Raw genomic sequence first — 27,104 nt, 5'->3', positions numbered from 1 at the left:
CACAAGGTGATAGCAGGATGAAGAAATAGTGTTGGATAGATTGGAATTTAAACCAAGAAGAATGACTCATTGACCTGGTTTCTACCTGCTTTCTATTTCAATCAAGGTTAATGGAAAAACTGCCAAGGATAAGGTGATACATAAATGGAAACTTTAACCTAGATAGATTTGATTAAATAGCCAAGAGTCCATGGCCTGAAGTATTTCTTGAAAATAGCGTGAGCATCTCTATATACAGTGAGGTTCAAAGTTGACTGAAAGGCAGACAGTTTGGGCTCCAACAGATTGTTTCCCGCTTTTTCTGTATAGATTGTTTTCTTCCAGAATTCTTGTTTTTCACTCTCTACAGCCCTAGTTTCCACTGAAAAAAACTATCAGTGTCCCCCCTCCCCCGAATTTGAGATTTTCTCATCTTTTTTCACCAGTAGAACACTTGCTTGATAAAAGTTTGGATTACTAGGAATAAAATACTAAGAGGCTTAGGACAAGAATGGATTTCCTAGACTCAGCAGGCGCCATATGATTTATTGGGAGAAATCCCCACCAAAATTCAAAGGCTCCTGAGAAGGGTAACTTCATCCTTTAAGACTGAATTTGAGGGGCTTCCCTGGTGGCTCAGTAGTAAAGAATCTCCCTGCCAATTCAGGAGACACATGTTCAATCCCTGATCCGGGAAGATCCTACATGCCACACAGCAGCTAAGCCCAGGCGCCACAACTCCTGGGTCTGTGCTCTGGAGCCTGGCAATTGCAACTACTGAGGACTGTGCACCCTACATCATCCCTTAACAGAGGTTACTTGTTTTAGAATAGAGGAGAGAGCCCTCCTTTGGCTCCTGTCCTAAATATCTGGGGTCAATCCCAGTTTAACTCTTAGGCCAGAGTATCTCACTGGCTCTGATGGTTCCCCTGTCCTCAGACTGTTGCCACACTTCCGGCCAAGAAGCAGAGGTGGCCACTTTCCTGGTAACTACTACTCTTTCCCGTCCAGGCTGCTCTCCTTTTCTTTTCTTGGGATGTACTTTGAATATGAAGCAGGCAATTCAAAGTAGCAGGGGCTCTTTTGAACTCATTCCACTGTGCATGCGTGTGGCAATAACTGGCTCCATTCTCCAGCTCGAATTTTCCTGGAATATGATTTTGACTGGTGTTTTGGTTGCCCAGCTCTCATCAGTCCCTATGTTGTTTTCCAGTGCTGATTTATTTAGGCAAATTAACTTACATCGGTGAGATTAATTATCCAAAAACACTAGACTTGGAGTGTGGGCCCAACAAATGGCCTTCAGGTGCCAGGGTCCATCAATAATATTATTCCTTCTTTGACAGAGCTCCAAACTGGAAATAAAATATCTGGTATAGACTTTCACTTCCCTTATTTTGGGGAGATCTGTGGCTTGAGAGCCACTGAAAGGGGATGCAGATGAGAATAAAGGATGAATTTTAGTTTTAGTGAAGGATTAAACATAGTTTTAGTAAATGCTTTTATAAGACATCCACAGATTGTAACTGTGGATTGTAACTCACCTAATGTACTTTCACACATCTGATTTAAAACTACATTTTGGTTTATCAGAATAGGCATCAGAACATGAAAAGTAAACAGATTCTGTACTAATCAGTGTTCTTGGATGCACATGACAGGCACCAAGTCTAGATAACTTAAAAAGAAAAACGATTTAGAGAACCTAAGAAATAGGAGGCATCTAAAGATCTTCTAACTAGCCACGTATGAAAACATCACCAGTGCCATGAAAACAGATCTGGTCAAGCCTCTCAACTGTCCACTTCCTTTCCAGAAAACATGCTACACAGAATGGCAGATAAAATGGATTCTTTATATTGGCCTAGACACATGTTTTCTTTCAGATCAGAGGGATGTGATTAGGAAGATTATTTCAATAGTTTCAGCTATGTCAGAAACTGGCTTGTGAGTCACCTTCTTGCCATAAAGTTAAGCTTTATGTGTGTGTTTCAGAAGTACTTAAGTGAGCACTACAAGCCTCCACTTTCTCACATGCTTGACAAATGAGTCTTCAGCCTTTGCTTGAATTTACCTAGTGCCTGGGGGAAAGGGCATTAAAAAAAAATGCTTAATTTGGGAGTCATTTTAGATTGGCAGAAAAGTTAGCAAAATAATGCAGAGTCCCCTTATGCCCTTCACCGAGTTCCCCCTAATGATAGCATCTTTTATAACCTTGGTACCCTTATCACAACCAAGAAACCAACATTGGTTTGTTATTCTCAACTGAACTACAGACTTTGGGTTTCACCAGTGAAAGTGTTAGTTGCTCAGTCATGTCAGACTCTTTGCAACCCCATGGAATTCTCCAGGAGAGAATACTGGAGTGGGTTGCCATTCCCTTCTCCAGGGAATCTTCCCGACACAGGGATCGAACTTAGGTCTCCCACGTTGCAGGCAGATGCTTTATTGTCTGAGCCTCCAGAGAAACCACACTAGATTTCACCAGTTTCCCTGCTAATAATATCCTTTTTCTGTTCCAGGATCCCATTCAGGATACTACATGCATTTAGCTGAGCATTATGTTTTCTTTTAAAAAAAAATAACAAATGTTTCTAATGTCATACAGTTTCTGGGAATACCTTACCCTGGTTGTTCTGGTTCAAATTCTGGTTTATGAGGTTTCCATCCAGGTGACCCAGGACTGCAGTCATCTGAGTGCAGTCATCCTCCGTGACCAGCCTGGAGGATCAGGGTCCAGGCTCACTCACCTGGCTGCTGGCTGGAGACTCCTCTTCCTCACCACAGAGCCCTTTGCAAAGGGCTTCTCATGCCATGGTTTCCCCTGCAGAATGAGGGCCACAAGACAGAGAGCATCTGAAAGTGAAGCCACAGGGAACAGTGCTTTTTTCTGAGGCCACACATTTCACTGCTGAGCAGTTCCATTTGCTGACAAAAGTGTCTTCCTACAATTTCCTCCTGAATCCTAGTTCTGGCCAATGAAGGGCTGGCCAGTAGGTCTCTTCACCCCCACCATGTTTAGTCCTCTTAAAAAAAGAAGAAACGGTCTCCCTGAGTCTTCCCTGAATGCTAAAGATGCTCCATTCACACAACTGTTCCCCACCAGATGACACGATCTGGTGTCTCCCTCCCTGCCCCCAACCCCATCAGAGGAGAAAAAAAAAAAAAAAACTTCATGGAAAGAAATAGAAGGTTGTTGACTCACGGAGTCTGCTATATCTCCCTACCTGTAATCAGGACTTTGGTATAAAGATAGCTATAAGCAGACTCACATTTCTTTATAAACTGATGGAACTTGTTACTGTGTCCAAAATTCATCATTATATATAAAGGCTCATCGATTCATAAACATTTTTATATTGTTCTTTTAAAAACACATACTGAGATTAAAGTTGAGTATTGTGACCAGTCAGGAAATGGCAATGTTCCTAGTTCAGATGTCACATGGTTTGAGCCCGTAGCTGTTCTCTAGGTAGAGTTATGCACAGACCAGTGGTGGTCAGCCAGAGTGGTTTTGTCCCTGAGGGACACTTGGCCATGTCCAGAGGCATTATCATTTGTCACAACAGAGAATGGGTGGGTGTTCTGGCATCTGGTAAACTAAAGCCAGAGATGCTGCTAAATACCCCACCGTGCAGAGGACAGACAGCCCCTCAGGACAGAGAGTTATCCAGCCCCACATGTCACTCATGCCAAGGCTGAAAAAGTGTGGCATAAATTATTTGCAGTTTCTAAAAGGCCACTTCCCATTCTGCCACCCAAGTGTGCCTTTTTAATGTCATTTTTTCCTCACTCTGTAACTGTGCTCCCCTTACTGCCTATGAATTCCTTTGGTTTGCATTCTCTAAGAGTCTGTTTTTCTGGTGCAAGTAAATAACAAGGCAGCTGTGGTTGGGGAAAGTGGGAGAGGTGCTGCCAAAAAGCATTCCTTCAACTTTTCTCTGCAGGATTTTTTTTGAAGGTTTGAAACAAGCTAGAACCTCCCTTGTAGGCTAGGATGGAGTTGCAAACTCCAAGGCTGGCCAGGTGTGCCATGGCTCAGGGCACAGGTGTCTCTGCTGGCCTGGCATGAGTGTGAGGACTGTGGGGCTGGTGCTGCCAGCTCTCACACCTTCCTCAAAAGGTCGGGAATCCAGACACCTATGTGAACTTCCCGAGATTTCGCCTTAGAGCTTAAGGTTTTGCAAATCTCCGTGTTACTTAGAGATGATCATGCTGAGTAAGTAAGCCAGATAGAAAAAGACATATGATATCACTTATATGTGCAGTCTTAAAAAATGGTACAAATGAACTTATGTACAAAATAGAAATAGATACAAGGACATAGAAAACAAACTTATGATTACAAAGGGGAAGGGAAGGGAGAGAGAAATTAGGAGTTTGGGATTAACATATACCTACTATTAATATATACAATAAATTATGAACAAGATCCTACTGTATAGGACAAGAACTATACTCAATATTTTGTAATAACCTATAAGGGGAAAGAATCTGAAAAAGAATACATACACACACATATGTATGTAGAACTGAATCACTTTGCTGTATACTTGAAACTAACACAACATTGTAAATCAATTATACTTCAGTTAAATCAATCAATCAATCACTGTGCAGGCTAAACACAGCTGGAGTAGTGGGGTGGGAATGTGGGTATGGTCATGTCGAACCCACCGACTGGTTCTGTGGCAGCATCAGAAGAGGGTTTTGTCCCCAGAATTGCACGTAGTTCTGTTTGACTTCATTTCACATCTCAGGCAATTTGCACAGGCAGTTTCTTCTCCTTTCCAATACTGTGATCTTTATGGAACTCTGCGAGTGAAGGAATTTAAAGGGACTTAAATGTTGATGTCCAGTCCCATATCCAGGTGCATCTCTGAATTTGGCCGTCTACATCCATTCTCTGCTATTGCTTCACTAAGGAATGGGCCTTAGCATGTTCTTGCCCATCACTCAGACTTCTTGTAGGGCAGAGTCTAAATGACCCTCACAGATGAACAGCCTCTGTTTTACAAATACCTTCAGAACCATCTCTCATGATGCAGAGGCCTAGCGACCTTAAACAAAGGATTTTCAGCTTCTCATCACAAGTATCTGAGTTCTCCTAGCCACCCCTCTCAAGACAGAGTCAGGCTTTTTATAAAGAGCTGTATTAGGAGTTTGGGTTTCAGTTCTACCACCTACCAGTCCTGCGATTTGGGGACAGTTTCCTTTAGTTCTCTGATGTTAATTTTCTCAACTGCCAAGATGGATAGATAAAAAGGCTACATGAGTGGATTGTATGCTGATATGTGTTAGATAATATCATACATGCAAAAATAATTGATGCCCATCCTGGTGAACATTTAGAACTCAAATATTGTTAGTTTCTCTTTCCTCTGTCACTCTGTATTACTTTGGACATGTTGCTCTCTGTATCTGGTCTTTAATGTCACCTCCCTCAAACAGACACCCTATTTTCCTCACTATAGCACAGTGAGAAATCAGGAGCACCAGTTTGGTGTGGGCTAGTCCTGGGTGCAAGGTTTTAAATTTATCCCTTACCAGTTTCTGCCCTGGACAAGTTACTTAACCTCTCCTAACATCTATAAAAGCACAAAATATAATAGTGTGAGCTTTGTAGAGCTGCTATGAGAATGTAATGAGACCATGGATGCTCAGCTTCTAGTACATACTCCAAAATCACCAGCTCCTCATTGTCCCTGTATGCCTGTGTCACAAAGAAGTCATGGTTGCTGGATGAAATCATGGGCATTCAGATATTTAGAAAAGTTACAGGTACGAGAACTTTCTGGTGGTGCAAGACTTTCTTGCTGAGTTTGCAGCCCCATTCAACTCATGTAATTTTTACACTGGTGCCATTCCATAAAAATGACAAAGTCTTTTGTTATTTTTATTGAGGAATAACATATATATAGTGATGTAAATAAATATGAATGTCCACACGTACAACTCAATGGGTTTTTGATATACATAGCTCATGGATCATATAACCAACAGCCAGATCAAGCTAAGGAACAATCCAAGCACACCAGGAGGCTCCTTCATGCCCCTTTGCAGTCAGTCACCATTCCCCAAAAGTAACCCTTACTCTTCCATCTATCACCAAAAATGAGTCTTTGCTTGGACAGTATTTTTTACCCTTAGTATCTCTGCTGCTGCTGCTAAGTCGCTTCAGTCATGTCCGACTCTGTGCGACCCCACAGATGGCAGCCCACCAGGCTCCCCCGTCCCGGGATTCTCCAGGCAAGAACACTGGAGTGGGTTGCCATTTCCCTCTCCAATGCATGAAAGTGAAGAGCGAAAGTGAAATCGCTCAGTCTTGTCCGACTCTTAGCGACCCCATGGACTGTAGCCCACCAGGCTCCTCCATCCATGGGATTTTCCAGGCAAGAGTACTGGAGTGGGGTGCCATTGCCTTCTCCGTTAGTATCTCTAGAATCAACTTAAATGAAAAATACTCTTTAATAACCCCTACTCTCTGAATCTGATCTTATCTGATTAAAATTAGGAATTGTATACTTCAGTGCTTCTGGGTTCTCCCTGGAACCAACCCAAAACCTCCATCTGACTTCTGGTCATAGACAGTGCTGACAAGTCCTCATGGCATGCTCTGCCCTGTGCTCCTTTCCTGGAGGGAGACAAAAGCCTAGGAGATATGGTTCTACCCTCAGAGAGCTTCTCATCTAGCTAGAGAAACCACCACTACCTGACAGCAAGTGAGACCATGAAAAGCCTCTCCTAGAGGGACAAGCTCATGTTTTGTTGTTCTCAACTCTCCAGAGACCCTGTTTGGTACTGGCCTCTCCCAACATGGCTAGATTAACCACACTCCATACCAATGAATCCTTTCCTCTGTGGTCACTTGGATGTGGAAGGCTTGCTGTCTTACCACCTGCTATTGTTTCATGTATGTCTATGGGCTCTCCCATCTAGGATGTGGTCTCCTGCAGGCACATGGAGGGCAATCCTCTAGTGCTTTTTCCAAGATGCCTTTGATCAGGATGTGTGACCCCAATTTTCTTTCCAGGTCACTGTAGCCCATAAGATAGTGCCCACTCTGGGACCAGTTAGTAAGCATATCGTTGTTGTTGTTTGGTTGCTAAGTTGTGTCTGACTCTTTGTGACTCCATGGACTGCAGCATACGAGGCTCCTCTGTCCTCCAGTATCTCCCAGAGTTTGCTCAAATTCATGTCCATTGAATCAGTGATACTATCTAACCTTCTCATCCTCTGCCACCCCCTTCCCCTTTTGCCTTCAATTTTTCCCAGCACTGGGCTCTTTTCCAATGAGTCAGCTCTTTGCATCAGGTGACCAAAGTATTGAAGTTTCAGCTTTAGCAACAATCCTTCCAATGAATATTCAGAGTTGATTTTCTTTAGGATTGAATGGTTTGAGCTCCTTGCTGTCCAAGTCACTCTCAAGAGTCTTCTCCAGCACCATAATTCAAAAGCATCAATTATTTGGTGCTCAGCCTTCTTTATGATCCAGCTCTCACATCTGTACATGACCACTGGAAAAACCATACCTTTGACTATATGGACCTTTGTTGGCAAGGTGATGTCTTTGCTTCTTAATGCACTGTCTAGGTTTGTCACAGCTTCTTTTAATTTCATGGCTGCACTCACCATCCTCAGTGATTTTGGAACCCAAGAAAATAAAATCTGTCACTGCTTCTACTTTTTTCCCTTCTATTTGCCATAAAGTGATGGGACTAGATGTCATGATCTTATTTTTTTTTTCTTTTTTAATGTTGGGTTGCAAGCCAGATTTTTCACTCTCCTCTTTCACCCTCATCAAGAGGCTCTTTAGTTCCTGTTCACTTTCTGACTTTAGAGTGGTATCATCTGCATATCCGAAGTTGTTGACATTTCTCCCAGCAATCTTGATTCCAGCTTGTGACTCATCCAGCCTGGCATTTCACATGATGAACTCTGTATATAAGTTAAATAAGCAGGGTGACAATATACAGCCTTGACATACTCCTTTTCCAATTTGGAACCAGTCAGTTGTTACATGTCTGGTTCTAAGCATATGCTGATCACTATTTGCACTGTAAAAACATTGCTGCTCAGTATGGATAGTCAGGAAGCTTTAATTACTTTAAAAGATAGAGTGGCCCTTATCACACTTTCTGGCATCCAAGGAATGATGGGTTGAACATAAACTGTTCTGTATGGTTGTAAGTACATGATACAGCAGTCTCTTGAGCAGATTCTCTATGCTGTATGGGAACAAAAGACATCCTTCAAAAAATGAAGAGTCAATCAGCAAACTACTGACAGATCGCAAGGAAGAAATGAGCAGTTTTATTGCGTAGCTCTGTTTTTCCTGAGGATTTTAAATGCGAAAATGGCTAAAGCCATGCCTCCTTACATGTTATTGCACATCATCCATCATTTTGTCTAGTTGCCTATTAATAACGTTCACCTCTGTCTAATTAGGGCCATTTTTAAAGAATGTGCCTGCAGTGCAGGAGACTGGGTTCAATTCCTGGGGTGGGAAGAGTCCTGGAGAAGAGAATGGCTACCCACTCCAGTATTCTTGCCTGGAGAATTCCATGAACAGAGGAGCCTGGTGGGGTTTGCCAAGACTTGAACACGACTGAGTGACTAACACTTTCACTACCTGCCTCAACAGGGTGAATTTTAGCAAGTATAAATGAATAAAATATGTAATTGAGGCAAGAAAGAATACCTTCAGTATGATTCCCTCTCTGGAGGCTCCTCGGGTACTAGCAATAGTCTACATCTGAACTTGGCTGCTGGTTATGTGAGAGTTGACTTCTTCATTATTACTTACACTGTATATTTATATTTATACACATCTACACATATCCTACATCCTCTAAAAAAATTTTTTAAAGTTGTTCTATCTTAAAAGAAAATGTCTCCTATCCTACATGTATTCTGGTTCTTTGACAACTTGCTTGAAATTTAGGATATGTCCACTGGTTATGAAAAATAAATCCCTTAGGATTTAATATATGGTTTAATTATTCTTCTGGCTCAACTATTAAAATGAAGAGATGATAGAATTTTTAAAGGAATATGCTCATAATACAGTCAAATATATTTGGTGATATGAACTAGTGATGAGCAAAGTGTTGCCTGCAAAGGCCCTGCTGTTGTTCAGTCACTAAGTCATGTCTGACTCTTTGTGACCCCATGGACTACAGCACACCAGACTCCTCTCTCCTTTGCTATCTCCCAGAGTTTGCTCAAATTCATCTCCATTGTGTCGGTGATACTATCCACCCATCTCATCCTCTGCTGTCCTTTCTCTTTTTGCCTTCAATCTTTCCCAGCATCAGAATCTTTTCCAATGGCTTTTCCAAAGTTGGCTCTTTGCTTCAGGGGGCCACAGCATTACAAAGTAAAAGACCTGTTAGTTCTATTTGAAGAACAGATTAGAATCGTGTGCAATTAGTATGTTTAACGTCTATCTGCTATAACATGTCTATATGATAATGTCTGTGATGTCTATATGATGTAACATATAGAGGTTAATGTTTCTATGGTGTGACAGATCATGGTAGGCCCTGTGGTGAGACCATCTTTTAGATCCTGAAGATAAGAACATACACACGATGGAAGAGATTGATGGCTCTTTGCCACATCACAACTGATTTACATCATTTTCATCTACATATTTCATAACTGCCAAAGTGAAGACTGTCATGAACTATGTCCATTTTATGGGTATATTCCTTTGCTTTCTGAAGAGAAGGAGGGCTTGTGTGTGCCTGTTGATTATATTGTGATGTCTTCTGACTCCAAAAATTCAGAGAGGAGGTGTGGGGAACATCTGCAGCCCCATGAGGATCCCAGGAATGTTCATTTCTGTTGACGAATGCCTAGTCTGTCTTGTCCTGATATCAGTCTTGCCTTTAAGTTGTATTGGACTCAATCTCTTGCTTTACTACACTATTAAGGATATCTTGTGAAAAATAACAATTCTTAATCCCCTTTTAAACCCAAGGTTCCTTGCAGCATGGGCTGCATTTCTACTGATGGGTAGCAGTGCAGAGTCCTCATTTGCACTTCCTACACATGAAGTTGACAGCTGCATTATTCCAAAACACATTCTCACTATGATGACTGCCAGTATTTTATGATGACATACTAGGAATTCATTTGCAGCTGCCTACTGATATAGAAGGTATCTATATTCTTTAGTGAGTTAACCAGTGAAGTACATTTGTTGCAAGTGCATATATATAAGATGCTAAAAGGATCAATGCCTTACTTATTCTAGTAAAAATTAGAAACAACCCAAATGTCTGTCAGTGGGGGTGATGGGGGATGGTTAGTTAAGTTATGGTATAGCCATACTATGGAATACTATGAAACCCGCCCCCCTCAAAAGAGAGTAGACCTGAATTTATGGAATGTGTCAGGCTCCCCATTAAGCACTTTATATTTTGTCTTAAGCAACATTTTATTTTGTCTTCACAACAACTCCATGAAATTCCCATTTTATAGATGAGGACCCTGAGACTTATCCAAAGTCACAAGATTAGTAAATGGTGTAACAATGATTAGATTTGAGTTCTATGGACCCCAAATTCACTTCCTTATTCAGTTACACTCTATTAGCTCATGGATGTCAAAGCTGTGTGTACTGTTGACTCCCCTCTCATGGAGATTTAATTTGAGATGACATTAGTTTGCATAAATATGAAGAGACTCATGTAATAGTAAAAGCAAACATATGTAAGTGTCAAAACTAAATGGCCTCTGAAGGAAATAAGTTTCCTGTATTTTCCATGGTTGAAATAGAATTAAAGAGCACACACCAAGATTCTGGCTATATGTTCAATTCAAGTTAAGAATTTTCACGTATTTTCAAGCCCATTACTCTGCTTAAAATGCCAAATTATGAGTAAAATGAGAGGTCACACTTCTGCTCAAATGTATTTATTGAAAATGTAAACTGTCATTTATCTGCTCGTTTTTACAACTTTTCATTTTTTTAATATTTACAGATGGGCAAAAGAGAAAGAAATCTTTGAGAAAGAAACTGGATTCACTCGGGAAGGAGAAAAACAAAGACAGAGGTAAAAGACAGAATGAACTAAAGCAAATGTGTCTTCCATGGAGCATACTGGTTGAATTTGCTGGGGGTTTAGAATTGCATTGATTTACATGGTTCAACTCTATTATGTAAACTGGATTTCTACAGTGGAATGCCATTAAAGGCTGTTTGGGTCTACTCTTTTGTGTTCGAGTGGCCCTGTACTGAATTGATGAGTTCAATTGGTTTGAGCAAAGTATGATTCATGCCAAGTTCATGGTTCCAATTATGAAGCTGCCCAATCAGCAGTGTATAACGAAAACCTGGGTTGAGTAGCCATGGATAGTATCTCTAACGCTAACCAGCTGTCTGGCAAATCTAGATAGTTAGGCAGGGCTAGTTGAATGACAAAGAGTTTGGATTCGCCTACCATTTCTACTGGAAAGAAATAGTCTCATCCTCATGGTCAGCATTGTAATGCTAGATCACAGCATACTCATTTTTTTTTTTTTTTTTTTTTTTTTTGCCCTGTGGGTTTTGGGAATGGTTGACTCTCTTCATACTGTCCCCTTCTGTGGATATTTAGGAAACCAATAGTTTTAGCCACTCTCTCAGAGGTATTTGGCGGAGAATGCAATGGCACCCCACTCCAGTACTCTTGCCTGAAAAATCCCATGGACGGAGGAGCCTGGTAGGCTGCAGTCCATGGGGTCGCTACGAGTCAGACACGATTGAACAACTTCACTTTCACTTTCCACTTTCATGCATTGGAGAAGGAAATAGCAACCCACTCCAGTGTTCTTGCTTGGAGAACCCCAGGGACAGGGGAGCCTGGTGGGCTGCTGTCTCTGGGGTCGCACAGAGTCGGACACGACTGAAGCGACTTAGCAGCAGCAGCAGCAGAGGTATTTGTGTTCCTTTTAAACTAATATTCATTGAGCCCGCATAATGGGCACCTGGGGTTTTGTGGCTTGTTTCTACGTCTTCATATGAAATGACTGCTGAGTGGTATGGTCATATGAATGTATTTCATTTTATGTGTCATAGTGAATAAGTGTTGAGTAAGGGAGGCCATATGTCTTGCCTTGGCGTTCTTTTATATAATGATCAAATTTCTGCTTGAGAGTAATGAAAGGCAATGAAATCAAAGGTATAAAAATAAATGCATTGTGGTAGGTATTAGACAAGACCTAGATACACCACTGATCCCAGACTCTACACCCATATCTTGAATTGTGCCTAAAGGGTCATGACATCTGGTTCTTGGACTAAAAAGAGATAAAGAATTCTAATGGAAAAAAATGGTATTGATGAACTTATTTGCAGGGAAGGAATGGAAATGCAAATATAGAGAACAGACTTATGGACACAGTGAGGGAAGGAAAGAGTGGGACGAATGGAGAAAGTAGCATAGATATATATACACTACCATGTATAAAACTGATAGCTGGCGAGAGGTTGTAGGCACTCTGTGATGATCTAGATGTGCGGTGGTGGGAGAGGAGGGAGACTCTAGAGGGAGGTGATATATATGATATATATGTATGCTATATGTATGATGATGGTTGATTTGCATTGTCATATGGCAGAACCCATCACAATATTGTAAAGCAACTTTCCTCCAATTAAAAAATACATTTTAAAAATAAAATTTAAAAAAGAATTCTAGAGAATAGAAAACTAGTGTTTTACTTCCCTTAGAGCATGATATCTCAATCTTGGGACTGTTGACATTTTCTACAGAACAATTCTTTGCTGTGGGGGCTGTCCTGTACACTGTCTGAGATGTTTAATATAAGCATCCCTGGTCTCTACCACTCGATGCCAGTACCACTGCTCCCAACCAGAGTATCTCCAGACATTTCAAATGTTTACCTCCAGCTGGAGGAAAGGACATGAAAATATCAAGGATCCCTGCCCCTGACTGCATTGTACTGATAGAATAATTTGTGAAACCTTTAAATATTCCAATGCCCCCACCTCAGAAAATCTGAGCCCATTTGTCTCTATAGGTACTGGGCATGAGTCATTTTATAACTACCAATGTGCACCTCCTACGATGAGAACTCTGGTCCATACTAACCAGTTTACCCATCAGGGCACAGTCTACCGTAGCAGAATCTCATGCTAGCATAATGAATACAATGGATATTTACTCTTCTTCAGCTATCCATCATTGTCTGAAAAATTGTATTCTGTTCAATTAATTCATAAACTGATGCCCTTACATTTTAAATGAATATTAGTAGCCAGGGTAGCTTTTTTAATCTAGAGTTTTTACTCATCCTATTCCTGCCATGGGCCATCTTTATCTCATTAGATTAGAGTAATCCTCGGTGTTATAGAGTTATTAAAGGGATCATCCAGGCTGATATTAGTAATGTGTTATCTTTAAAGTTGTTTATTCTAAGATGATGATATTGGTACTGGGATCTGAACACTCAAAATGTAGCCGTGAGGTGATTCTCCAGAAGTGCCCATTCGTGTTAAATGAAACAGAATGAGCATTTCTGTTTTTTGCAGATGTTTTAATTCCCTCAGCAGAGGGAGATGTATGTGTGCTTCTCCATATAAGAAAACAGCAGGAAGTAAGGGTTGGGCAGGAAGGGCCAGGGGAAGTAATCAGCCAGTATGCACTGGCACTTTTTCAGACCAAATCGTATTTAGATATGATATAGGCTCACTGAAAATTTGGCAGTGTTCTATGAGGTCGCACGGGGTGCTGGCTGGGAAAAGGAAGGCAGATTCTGGTGATTCCAAGGAAAAGATATATCATGTATCCAGTTAAGGAAAGAAATATCAAGATATATGGCATAAGAGGTGGTTGTGTTTATTTGTTTGTTTTTAGCTTTGATAGTTAAAAAGATGATATCCTAGGCTTCAGTCAAGCTTAATGACATGGCATTTTTTTTTCTGACTAGAAAGTCCTATGTATGTCCACACATCCATCACATGGATGTCCTGGGAACCAGGGTGTGATGGAGCAGTGTGCAGGGCTCTCACAGTTGTGGCCAGTTCACATTGTTTTCTGCCATTTGAATATTACCATTTGGGTTCATAACAGCTGCACATGTGAAAAATGACAATCATTTGAATTCAAGAGTAAAAGAAGGAAAACAGGAAACTCTAAATGACCTTTTGGGTTAGGTCATCTAAAAATAGATAGGAGCAGCTTTTTAGAATCAAATTGCTCTCCCAATAGAGTGACTCATTAAATGTTTGATTTGCTGCTATATTAATTGATTCAATCAGAGTGAATCATGTCCTGTGTTTTATTAAATTGCCTTAACATAATATACAACAGATCCTGTGACACTTCTGTGTCCCTCCTGCCACTTTAAGCAGTGCCCATATGACTTATGATTTCCATATGGAAACCAGGATTGATGCTGGTTCAGAAAACATATATTTTCATACAGAATACTTCCAAGTCCTTTATTTCTCTTAGTTAGATTACTTGGCATCCCAAAAGTATTTTTTCAACTTTCAGAACTTTAGAAAATTTCTTTCTTCTGTCAAAAAGAATCACTTTGGGGGAAAAAAGGTTTAAAAATAGCTGCTTTGTTCCAGTTAATAATGTTCCTAATCAGAGCACAAGGGGAATAGGTTACCATAGCCTAAGTCTGGGAGCTAGGTCCCCACGCTACAGGATATTTTCAGATGATGCCATATGTTTATCGACGTAAACTCTGGTGATAGTCAGGTCTAGCACCTTTCTTTATGCTGAAATGACGTCATGCCATGTTTTATTGTCCCTCCCTCTCTAGATGTGTTACGACATGTGAGCTGTGAAGTAGCCCCTATAGAAGAATAGTTGATACATCTTCATTCTGTGTCATATTAAATAACAGTTGAAACATCAAGTATTTGTTACTATAAATTAAGGAGGGATGGCTTAATGGTACCTTTGAAAGGACTGTCACACCGAAGTGTAAAACATGATCTGGGTTGGAGGTGTGAGACAACAGTGGAGGGAGGAAGCCTCAATCCAGATGCCAGATCACTTTTTTTTGCATCTATTAAAAATTTTTTTAAAATTTATTTTAATTGGCAGATAATTACTTTATAGTATTGTGATGGTTTTTGCCATACATCAACATGAATCAGCCATAGGCATACATGCATCCCCTCCATCCTGAACCCCAGCCCCCTCCTCCCTACCCCATCCCTCCAGATTGCCCCAGAGCACTGGCTTTGGGTGCCCTGCATCATACAGCAAACTCCCACTGGCTATCTATTCTACATATGGTAATATATATGTTTCAGGGCTTTTCTCTCAAATCCTGCCCGCTCCTTCTCCCCCTGAGTTCAAACATCTCTTCTTTATATCTGTGTCTTCTTTGCTGCCCTGCACTTAGTTCTGGTGGTAAAGTCCCGGATTGGGACCGAGGGAGCTGGTGAAAAGGCGGCATGCAGAAAAACAGAAGAGGAGGAGGAAGTCAAGGAGATGTGAGGACAGAGAATCAGATGGGTCATTTAGGTAGACATCCACGTCACCTGGGATGATGGTGGCCAAGGGTTCGGACTGCCAGGATAGAAGATAGCGATGAGCAGGGGTGCCAAGGAAGCTTGCAGCCCCAGGTTTCAGCCATGCAGTGGGAGGGAAGGATCTGGAAATTGCTGCAGGGAGCTGAGAGACCAGCACATCCCCTCCAGGGACTCAGGACCGCGGGGAGGCAACAGAGACAGTCTGCAGTGAGGATGGCAGGGGATGCCGTCTCCTCAGGGAACACAGGAAACAGATCAGAACAGGACACACACTGTCCCTGGCCCCAGAACACTGACTCTTGGTTAATGTCTTTATGGTTTGAAAAACCCATTATCAGTTTTATAAACAGCTATCAGCGCAGAGTCCGTAGGTTTCCTTTTCCCTCCAACAGAAGAGGTTCGAGCCCACAGATAAGCCTGTGCCCAGCACTTTATTTACACAAAAAGAAAGGTTTTGCTCAACCTGGTTGGGCTGAATCCTCGATTTTACAATAACCACATTTCGAGAAGCAATTATATGCAAGGAACCCTGCCGAGAACTTTCCAGCGACTAGACACAAGTTCAGGGCATAGAGAGATCTATCTCCTCTCTCAAGCCTGAGAGAGTTCTCTGGAGAAAGCAATGAGAAATTAAAGAGATCAGATCAAAACACTACCACTGAAAGAATACATAAACTCAGCCAGGGAAGAAAGCCTATTAGAGAGAAATAAAAACCTGTTATAGGTGGCTACATCTCTTCAATGGAAAGAAAAGAGAAGTGAAAGAGTCATTTGGGGAGAATGACTTTATGTATTCCATCTGCTTCATTTGTATTCCATGATTCCAATTTACAAGTAGAGCAACAGACTTTTAGATATGAAAAATGACAGATACCGAAGGAAACCATATTACTTCTTTTTTGCCAAGGATATTAGAAATCTCTAGCCGAAGCTGGTTGGTTCCCTTTATGTGGATAAAATGTCTCAAAAAGAAATCAATACTCCTCATATCATATTAAATCCCTGCTATGAATATGCCTACTTGAGCAGACACAGGTCATTTTATGCATTCATCAATGCCCTTTCTGCTGTTATTACTCTCCAAAAGTTTTTATGGATTCCAAATAGCCATCAGCCTTGCCATACACTTGTTCCTAGACTTGCCCCAACCTTTTTGAAGGAAAACTATTTGATTATTCCCATAGACGAGGTAGCACTGATAGACACAATAAATCCTGAGCTGCCTGTTTGGTTTCTAATTTTGCTAGTAGTGAAAATGACCTTTTACCAGTAGTGGCTATTGGATCTTGCTACCCTGTCCACATTGATTCTCAAAACAAATGCCTAAATTATTTTTTGTATCATCATGTGCCAAGTAGTTTGGTGATAGAGGGTGAGAAGCATCTTCTGAAAATCCAGAAATGTGGAAGTTTTGATTTTTCACTTCAACATAAATTGCATGTTTTGACAGAACAAAAGGTGCAGACTTTTTCAAGTGCCATTTCTGCTTTTCCTACAGATTTGAGTACTAGCCCAGTGATGTTCAAGCTGTTGCCATGGATCAAAGAGGAAAACCTTTTAGAGCCTCTTTCCACCTGATTTAATGTTCGCCTTTTCAACCTTTTAATTGTTTTCCCTTGATCATTCTGGTTTTATTCACAAGGGTTATAAAAACAAGGGCGAGGCTAGACTCCAGTTTCTGCTGCTAGGAGATGTAATTTTGAGCCTCAAAGAAATAATCCATTTAATTTAATTATTAATGCTTTTCAGCATGAATTTAAAATATTACCAATAAAATGCCTGGCCCTAAGGACTGGTGTGCTTACAATGTGTGTGTATACAAATGGATTTACTCTAGAGATCCAAAATGCAACTGTCTCCATCTCCATGATCCTCCTTCCCCAAAATTGTCCTTCCTGGAGGATGTAACAAATTATATCCTGGGCCCTTCACCAGATGGTCGGTGGTGAGAATCCACTTCTGTGTGTGGCCAGGAGAATGGCTTGAACGTAGATCATGAGAGTGACAGCACAAACCCAGCAATTGGAGGCAGCATGCGGGGGCAAAAAACACAAAGAAAGAACTGAACAAACTCCTTCCCCAGCTGCTCCTCTGCCTCTTGGGTTGTCATTTTGGCCGCGGGTCTTTGACTTGGAACCTCAAAGTATAACCACTTACTTGAATTTCAGGCTTTCTGCATCTCTCTTAACAGCCCATGTGGTGGTGGTTTAGTCAATCAGTTGTGTCTGACTCTTTTGAGACCTCGTAGACTATAGCCCACCAGGCTCCGCTGTCCATGGGATACTCCAGGCAAGAATACTGGAGTGAGTTGCGATGCCCTCCTCCAGGGGCTCTTCCTTATGCAGGGGGGATCGAACCCGGGTCTCCTGCATTGGCAGGCGGGTTCTTTATCACTGAGTCACCAAGGAAGCCAGTATGGCACATGATAGACTCAATTATAATGATTTATGTATCTGATTCTCTACTCCCTTACCCTACCCCACATTCTGAAGCCTACATGAGCATACTCCCCACTGCATAGCTTGACATAGTACATATAGGTATTCACTAAGTGCCTGTTTTTTGTTTGTTTGTTTGTTTGTTTTGTTTTTTAATTTTTATTTTTACTTTATTTTACTTTACAATACTGTATTGGTTTTGCCATACATTGACATGAATCCACCACGGGTGTACATGCACACTAAGTGCCTGTTGAATGAATGCATATGCACAGAGTCTTCTCAGGCCTTGTAAGCTTTGGGGGTTCTTGAGACATCCATCAAAGACTTAAGTCTGTAAAATGGTGTACTTATGAGGGGGCTTCCCTGATAGCTCAGTTAGTAAAGAATCTGCCTGCAATGCAGGAGACCCCAGTTCGATTCCTGGGTCAAGAAGATCCACTGGAAAAGGAATAGGCTACCCACTCCAGTATTCTTGGGCTTCCCTTATGGCTCAGCTAGTAAAGAATGTGCCTGATGCTGGAGACCTGGGTTCAATCCCTAGGTTCGAAAGATCCTCTGGAGAAGGGAAAGACTACCCACTCCAGTATTCTGGCCTGGAGAATTCCATGGACTGTATAGACCACGTTCATCCTATCAGAAATGTCACCTTTCTCTATAAAGTTATTTCCTTTAAACATTCTTGAGATACATGGAGAAAAGCTGGAAGCCTAGATTTCTAAAACCCTTGCTCTTTAAACAAACTGACTTTCTTTTACTGAGATAGAAACTTTGGCCTCTCTGACAAACCCAAAAGTCATCTCCGTATTTTTTGGATGGATCAGTTCTTCAGAAAACAGTCATTTGAATATGTCTGCCCTTCGATCTGCAACGTGACTGAGCGTCTTCCCTGGTCTGCTCTTCCTCTGTAAGTGAATGTTTGTTCTTTTGATTCCAGAGTTCATCCCACAAGCGTTTGGAATGCCCTTATCCCAAGTTATCGCAAATGACCGGGCCTATAAACTCAAACAGGACTCGCAGAGGGACGAGCACAAGGATGCCTCCGATTTTGTGGCTTCCCTCCTCCCATTTGGAAATAAAAGACAAAACAAAGAACTCTCAAGCAGTAACTCATCTCTCAGCTCCACCTCGGAAACACCAAATGAGTCAACGTCTCCCAATACCCCGGAGCCGGCTCCTCGGGCCAGGAGGAGGGTGAGTTGGCCACTGTTTTCTCTGACACTGAAGTTAGGACAACGGAAGAGTTCTAAGGTTATTCTCTGAGTCTTGGCTTATGTGAAAACTGGAAATATAGTTTGTGTCCAGGAATCTGTCAACAACCCCATTCAGGGGGAATTTGCACTGGCCCCAAGACACCTGACACACCCTCACAACCTTTCCCTGACCCCTTTCAAAGGCATTGGGTGCCTCTCCTTGGTTACCCATGATATTCAGAACATTCTACAACATCACCGCTGATCCTGCTCTAGTGTGATCTTCTGTTGCTACCAGAATTTCCTGTGAGACTGTGAGGCTTGAGGGCAGGGCCAAGTGTTTTTGTTAATCTCTTCATCTCATCTAAGAACTATGCCTGGCTAAGTACATTTGCACCTGTGGCTCAGATGATAAAGAAGCTGCCTGCAATGCAGGAGACTCAGGTTCGACCTCTGGGTGGGGGAGATCCCCTGGAGAAGGGAATGGCTACCCATTCCAGTATTCTTACCTGGAGAATCCCATGGACAGAGAAGCCTGGCAGGCTGCAGTCCATGGGGTTGCCAAGCATCGAACAGGACTGAGCTACTAACACTTACTTACACTTACTTCATAAACAATGAGATTTTTCTTATCAATAGGGAGTGGGTTTTTTCTCCAACATAACTGTAGAAACACACACACACACACACACACACACACACATATCCGCTTTCAAATCAATACTGTAATAACATGGTAGGTGGTGCTAGTGGTAAAGAGCCCGCCTGCCAGTTCAGGAGATATAAGAGACATGGGTTTGATCCCTGGGTCAGGAAGATTGCCCTGGAGGAGGGCATGACAACCCACTCCAGTACTCTTGCCTGGAGAACCCCATGGACAGAGGAACTTGACGGGCTGCAGTTCATGGAGTCACAAAGAGTCAGACACAATTGAAGCGACCTAGCACAGCACACAATAATATGGCTCCATTTATTAAGTGAGTACCATGTTCCAGGTACTGTGCTATTATTTAGCACTTCAGATTTCACATTTCATTCCAGGAAAGCTGAGTTTCTAGGCAAATTGGTTGATGATTAGCTGAATCAGGAGATAAATATCTCTGAAACTTCCTGGGTCATTAAGAGATCTCTCCTTTCCCTCTTGCCTGAAAGTCCAAATCTTTGCCATCTCCAGCCATTAACTCCTACCCTAGTTAAAACCCCGGACACTTCCCAGTTAAAATCCACAATGCTCAGTCAGCCTTCAATATTTAGAACCTCTCCAAGATTCAGGGGCACCTGAGCCACCCACCGCTGTTTCCAGCATTTCCCTGTGTTTAAAACTGAAGAAATGACAGCATCCTGGAATATTTGAATTTGCATGATGGAAGTGTTCTTCCAGTCCCATGATAATCTCTCAGACTGTGTGTATAAGTCTACAAGGCAATGACACCAAAATGCCATGTATGAGCTTTCTGAGACTCTAGAGCCCAGTCAATGGGCCTCCCCAGTGCCCTCCCCTCTGTCCAGGCCTTGCTAGGACACCAGCTGCCAACTTCTTCCTCTAGGTTTCATCAATGAGTAGGTGGCCATACAGACATCATTGGTGCCCTGTGCCCTTACCCTCAGCTCTTACCATTCCTAGCGTGCCAGCCCTCTTTCCACCTGTCACTGACCTCATTTCTTGGCTGGAGGCTCTCTCTGATGGCCAGAGACACCCACCCATGCAGATGACAGCCTGCAAGTAGGAAGACATTCATGTTACCTCCCTACCCCTACCAGAAGTTGCCCTTAATCAATGACTCTGGAGACTTCTGGTAAGTACTTCAGCCCCCTCACTCCTAAGCGGGAATAGCTCTGAGGTACATGACCTACATGATCGTCCAGGTCCCCAGGGCAGTCGGGCTCCAGCTGCCCACAGGCTTGTCACGGGCTTGGCAGGGCTCCCTCCGCTGGCTGCCTTCACTTCCCTTTCTCATTTCCCCACTCCCTACAGCTATCTCCTGGGACTGTTCCCTAATAAAGCACATTGTGCCACTTCTGGGGAAAACCAAACTAAGACTGTTTATGGAATCCTATTTTAAAATCTACTTTCTAGAGCCATAGTTGAATTGTTGTTGTTTTTTTTTAAGTTCACAAGCGTTCTCTGACTTTACCTCATTCATCAAGTATGTGATTTTTTTTTTTTCCTTGTTTCAAGGAATGAAGTGGTTGGGTCAAACTATTTTAATTGTATGTTTGCCATCTCTTGTCTTCCATTTGGAAAAAGTTGTCTATTGTTGAAATTGTAACTCTCGGTACCTTACCCTATGTCATGAAGGTTTCCTAACTTTTTCAAAAGGTGTTTGGTTTTTTCCTTTTAAAATAGAAACAGCACAATTAAACAGTATAATTTTAAGTGGGCAAAAGTGTTTATTGGACAGCATTGGGGGAAGCAGTTTTTATTTTCTCCATCTGTACTCTTTGTTCATGTCTGTGTATAATTTGCAGGGTGCAATGTCAGTGGATTCTATCACCGATCTTGATGACAATCAGTCTCGACTGCTGGAAGCATTACAGCTCTCCTTGCCTGCTGAGGCTCAAAATAAAAAAGAAAAAGCCAGAGATAAGAAACTCAGCCTGAATCCTATTTACAGGCAGGTCCCGAGGCTGGTGGACAGCTGCTGTCAACATCTTGAAAAACATGGTAAGCAGACTTGAGTGTCAGCAATCAAGTACTTTCATGTATTCAAGCATCATTCATTTAAACACCCAATTTCAATTCTATATTCATTTGATCAGGCTCTAGGTCGAAACTTCCTTTGTGAAGAAAGTTTACATAGTGTTGGCATAAGCCCAGTAGGGATAAACAAGATATGGCGGGGAGAGGGGGGGGAGGTGATAAACTTGATGATATTCAAACTCCCTAGAGCCAAAGAGTCCTCAGAAGTGACACTGGAGACAGGAAATTGAAGGGAGGACAAGGTGTGTTGGGCTGGGTTATCCTCAGGGCCTCCTTTAAACAAAGCAGAGCCACTTCTATGTTCTTTACATGTTGAGATTACTCAAGGCTTCCTTTAAAAGAAAGAATCAACTTCTTTAAAAAAAAGATTGGGAAACCATTCCTTAAGTGAATAGAAAATATGTAGTTTTGGACAATAGTTTTCTATATTGTTATTTGCATTTTTGTGGAAAGATGTCCACTTAAAATTTCTTCATCGTGCCCCTTTTGGCAACTCAGTTCCACTTTATATGCTGACTTTAAAGCTATGTATGGTTCTTTAAAATCTTTGTTGAACTTTAGACTTTTGGCTCATCAAACTGCCATGTCTACGACCTGAATTTGTTTGCTATAATGTTAGCATGAATTTTATGGAATGAGAAGAGTTTATTAATTGCTTCTTTTTTCCAGTTTTATTGAGAAATAATTCATATACATCACTGTAATTACCTTTTTACTATAAAAATGATGTACTCATCATAATAAAGAAAACAAACAGAAAAAGAAATCCTCAAGATATACAGACATAACTACAGTAACATTCTCATCTATTTCTAGTAAAAGTGGGGCTTTACAAAAATTAATCATCTTGTTATATATGGAAATCACTAGATAACATATGAGTGACTTAATATAATTAATATGTATTAAAACTTTGCTTATGCAAAATTTTAATATGTAGATGTATGTGTGTATGTTCATGTGTTTGTTTATCTGTCTCTTCTCCTTAGAAGATAAGCTAGACATCAAAACAAGTATGTTAGATATTTGGAATTCCCAAAACTTAGTATCATGATAACAATGTAAATGTTCAATCAGGATTACATGAACAGAATTATTTTTCAAAATAGCTTAGCAAGTAAAGAGTTCAGTACCATGAATACATAAATTCAGCCTATACTTTACTATGAGGTAGAAAAAGCAGCTCATACTTTTATAATTATAATTTTTCCTTGTAAAGAATGTAGAGAGTGAACCGTAAGGTACTTTAAAGAATTCTAAATGGGAAAATTCTACTCCAGTCATGCTCCAATCTACTCCGATCATCCAAAAATGCAGTGACAGGTTGCGTAACTGCTTTTGTGAAAGAAAACTTGGCATGTCTTTATATTTTCTGTTGGAAAATAAATTTTCATGAATTTTAATTTGTGAAATAGCATTTCCTTTAAGATTACTGAAAAACAGGGCAGCTCGTGTTTTCTTGGGGCGGAGGGTGGCATGGGAAATAGTTACAGTGCACTTTAGGGCCAAGGAAAGAAGACACCTGCATGATCTTTCAAGATCCTGATTCTGTTCTGAGTTTCCATGATGCTTAGACCAAATGGCTCTGGAAAAAATAAGAGACAGGCTCAAATTCAAACAGATATTAATCACACAAAAAAGAGCAAACTTCAAAAGCAATTTTTGTAAGACTTTATTTGCCAGTTTTTAAAATGGATAGCAGAGAGTTTGAGTCACTTTAGCCTTATAGATATTTGTCAAAGATCTTTTCATTCTGTTTCAAATCGGTCTTGGACTTACACACACAATAATAAAATTAAAAAAAAATGGAGAGAGAAAAAAAAACAGTCTTGGACAGTAGTCTTGACTCCATCTATATGCGTATACACTACCCTTCCCCACTTTTACTTCACCAAATGCTTTCTCTACTATTAGGCCAAACTTCCTTAACCATCCTTGCTTTCTCTGAACTGCACATTTCAAACAGAAACAAACAAACAAAAAACCAGACAACATAACAAAGAGTCAGACTCTCTTCTGTCTCTCGATTTAGGCTGAGTTGAGGTGGGGGGTGGGTGCTGATTTATTATGCCTGCCCTCGTTACTTGAATTCTCTAAGCCTGGGATTCAAGTGCCTGGGGTCTAGTTTCCATTTCAGCTTCTGAGGAAAAGGAGAGAAAAGTGATTGCATCAATTTCTGGGACAGGGTTTAGCAATGTCACATTTCTTTGCCAGATCTAGGACTTTTTTGATGGACACCTGTTTTTTCTCAGTGACTGTCTCAAGTCAAGGTTACTGAATGCCTGGACTGAATCTTCTTGAGGAAAATGACTCTAAAGCTTATATCAGAGAATGGCATTGGCTATCTGAAGGCTGTCATCTGCTCTGCCTAAAAATTAATTAATTAAAAACTTAGATTATAATCAATTGATACATAGAAATTACAGTAATCAATCACTAGCTATTAATAGTTATTTTCAAAATCATGGTCACCTTTACTGAGTGGAAAAGTACTAAAATTGAGGAAATAATGACATAGAAATAGACATTTCTGCCCAGACTGGAGGAATTCAAGCAAAAGAATAGTCTCACGTGGGAAGAAAGTGCCCTTATGTGATATCTCACTTATGTAGAAATTTCAGCTATTTGGAAACCATCGAACCAACAAGAAAATAATGCAGCCAGAATTAAAATTGTGAAGTCATACTATTATAATAAGGGCTTACCAAGTGTCTCAGTGGTAAAGAATCTGCCTGCCAATGCAGGAGACGTGGGTTCGATCCTTGGGTCAGGAAGATGCCTTGGAGAAGGAAATGGCAACCCACTCCAGTGTTCTTGCCTGGAGAATCCCAGGGACGGAGGAGCCTGGTGGACTGCAGTCCATGGGGTCACAAAGAGTCAGACACGACTGAACAACTGAGCACAGCACAGCACTATTAAAATAAAGTTTTCTGTTTTGCATGGAAATTCTCATTTACACTAGTCAGGGCCTATATCTCTCTGTAGGTGCCATATACAAATCTATGTATTTTATATGCATTGATTAATTGAATCATTGAACAACTTCTGAGGCAGATACTTATTATGCTCATCTTGTAGGTGAAGAAATATAATTCTGTGTTTGATTCTAATATCTTTATTATGTTGTTTTCAAGTCCCCACAGAGGTTAGAAGCAATATATTAGGCTGGGGGTTGGCTGGACTCAATTATAAGGCAGACAAATTGATGGCAACAACAAGGAAGGAACAGAAGTCTTTTGAGAACAGATGCAGAGCAAAAATTCCACCCAAGAGCAGAGCACCAAGATGTACTTGTGCAAATCAGCAATGACTAGCCTCTCAGTATGATTCTCTCAAATTATTCTGGAAATTCAGGATAACACGTGTAAGATATAAAAGTGATAAAAATAGTCCATTTTTTTGATATTATATTTTTGAATATTTTTGCATATTATGTTTTCTAACTGAGAAACTCTAGAAAACCAACTTTTAAAGTCTTATACATAATACACAATGTGGCAAGACCATAAAATAAATATACAAAAATATATCCACATCTTATATAAGAGCAATAATATTATGTACTATACCAATAAAAGGGACTTCCCTGGTGGCTTAGACAGTAAAGCGTATGTCTACAATGTGAGAGACCTGGGTTCTACCCCTGGGTTGGGATACCAATAAAATAATTCATTTATATTAATATCAAATGTACAGTATAGCTAGAATACCTGAAATAAGAAGTAAGAAACTTCTGTGAAAAAAAACTGCAAGCTTTACCAAGAGACATTAAGGAATTAAGAAACAAAGTAAGATGTCTACTTTGTTTCAGGATGGAAAGAAATAATGTTATAAAGATTTTAAACTTTTTCCAATTTAATTATATACTGGACTAGTCAGAACTCTTTCAGTGGCAAGAGAAGAACCCAGATAAAAATAGATTAAGCAAAGTACACCCCCCCTCCCCCACCAAAATCCTATTTACATACTGGGAGTCTGAATATTTTATCTAGATTCAGGATCAGGCAGATTCAGGATGCAAATGATGTTTGCTGGCCCGTTTACTATGTTTTCATGGTCTGTTGACTCTCACACCAGCCCTCTTCATGTGGCAGCAAAACAGACATGGGCAGCTACAATCTGGCATTGCCCTTATCCCAAATGAAGAGAAAGTAAGCCAGCAATGAAACAGTAAATGTAGGTGATGATCAGCAGTGGCAGTGACTGATGGCTTGCATAGGAAAATAAGTCCTTCACACATTCTCTGCCCCCTCGAAAGAAGTGCGTAATAGCTCTTGTGAGGTATTCCTGCCCCCAAATTCTAAGCGGAATAAGAGAAAACTCTGACTCTATCTCTTTAGAGGAAATAAAGGGGAGAAAGGAACATATAAATGGCACTGCAGATTGTCTTCATCCAAACATTGAGGGAATCTACTGTGGGAAATCAGTGCTATATCTTCATCAAACCAATAATGTCAAGGAAAATGTATAAACAGCGAGGGGGGAAACATACACGTTAAGAGACTGCAAGGCGCACCAACCGATCACAGTTGGTGAACTTTATCTGAATGTTGACTGGATACTTAATGATACTGCGGAGCTATTGTTGACCTTTCTAATTTGTGGTCAATTGTTTAAGAGACCTAATTTTTTGGAGCAAGGCTTCTCAACCTTGGCACTACTGACATTTAGGACTAGATAAATCTTCTTGGTGCATTGGCCCCATAATCCCACTTCTAGGACATGCTTTCAAGAGAATCAGAAATGTAAACTGAGACAGATGTGCAGAGTTGTTCCTAATAGGCAAGTTATGGTATCAGAACAAGTGCATATGTGTTGGTGGAACCTATATTGTCATTCAGAGGAGAATATAAAGTGAATCTTGGCACATTCATGTAATAGGGTATTTTGTATCCATTTTAAGTAACATTTTACACAGAATTTTTACTGGCTTAAAAAATTCTTGTGACATAATATTAAGTAAATGCAGCAGCATTTCCTCTCTCAATATATAATTTTTTCATGGAGAAAGACTGTATAGAAACAAATCAAAATATTAAATCATTACTTCTGCATCAGGTATTTTTAAAGTATATCAGTTTTTATATTTTTTGCACATTATAGATTTTCTTTCATAAGTACATGCTTTAATTATGATCAGTGAGACAAGAAATACCTATCTTCAAATTGATAAAGGGCTGGAAATTCATAGAAAACTCATGTTTAATTCTTCTGAATAATGAATAAAATGTTACAGTATTTTTTTCATATGGAGGAAGTGTGGAAAATACATAATACCACAAGAA

General features: G+C 40.7%; 1 protein-coding gene across 6 annotated transcripts in view; it reads left to right on the top strand.

The window, feature by feature from the left end:
- The window catches only part of ARHGAP6 (Rho GTPase activating protein 6), a 540,556-nt gene that overhangs the window by 470,912 nt on the left and 42,540 nt on the right, over positions 1-27,104 (top strand). For all 6 annotated transcript variants that reach the window (XM_070289743.1, XM_070289744.1, XM_070289742.1 and 3 more), the window contains 3 exons: positions 10,971-11,042; positions 18,863-19,119; positions 21,588-21,783. In XM_070289743.1, coding sequence (XP_070145844.1) covers positions 10,971-11,042; positions 18,863-19,119; positions 21,588-21,783 — 525 coding nt within the window. The remainder of the gene's footprint in view (positions 1-10,970; positions 11,043-18,862; positions 19,120-21,587; positions 21,784-27,104) is intronic.

The sequence above is a fragment of the Ovis canadensis genome, chromosome X (genome assembly GCF_042477335.2).
Source record: "Ovis canadensis isolate MfBH-ARS-UI-01 breed Bighorn chromosome X, ARS-UI_OviCan_v2, whole genome shotgun sequence".
Lineage (NCBI taxonomy): Eukaryota > Metazoa > Chordata > Mammalia > Artiodactyla > Bovidae > Ovis > Ovis canadensis.
Note: the sequence above shows the minus strand (reverse complement) of the source record. Positions and strands in the feature narration are given on the sequence as shown.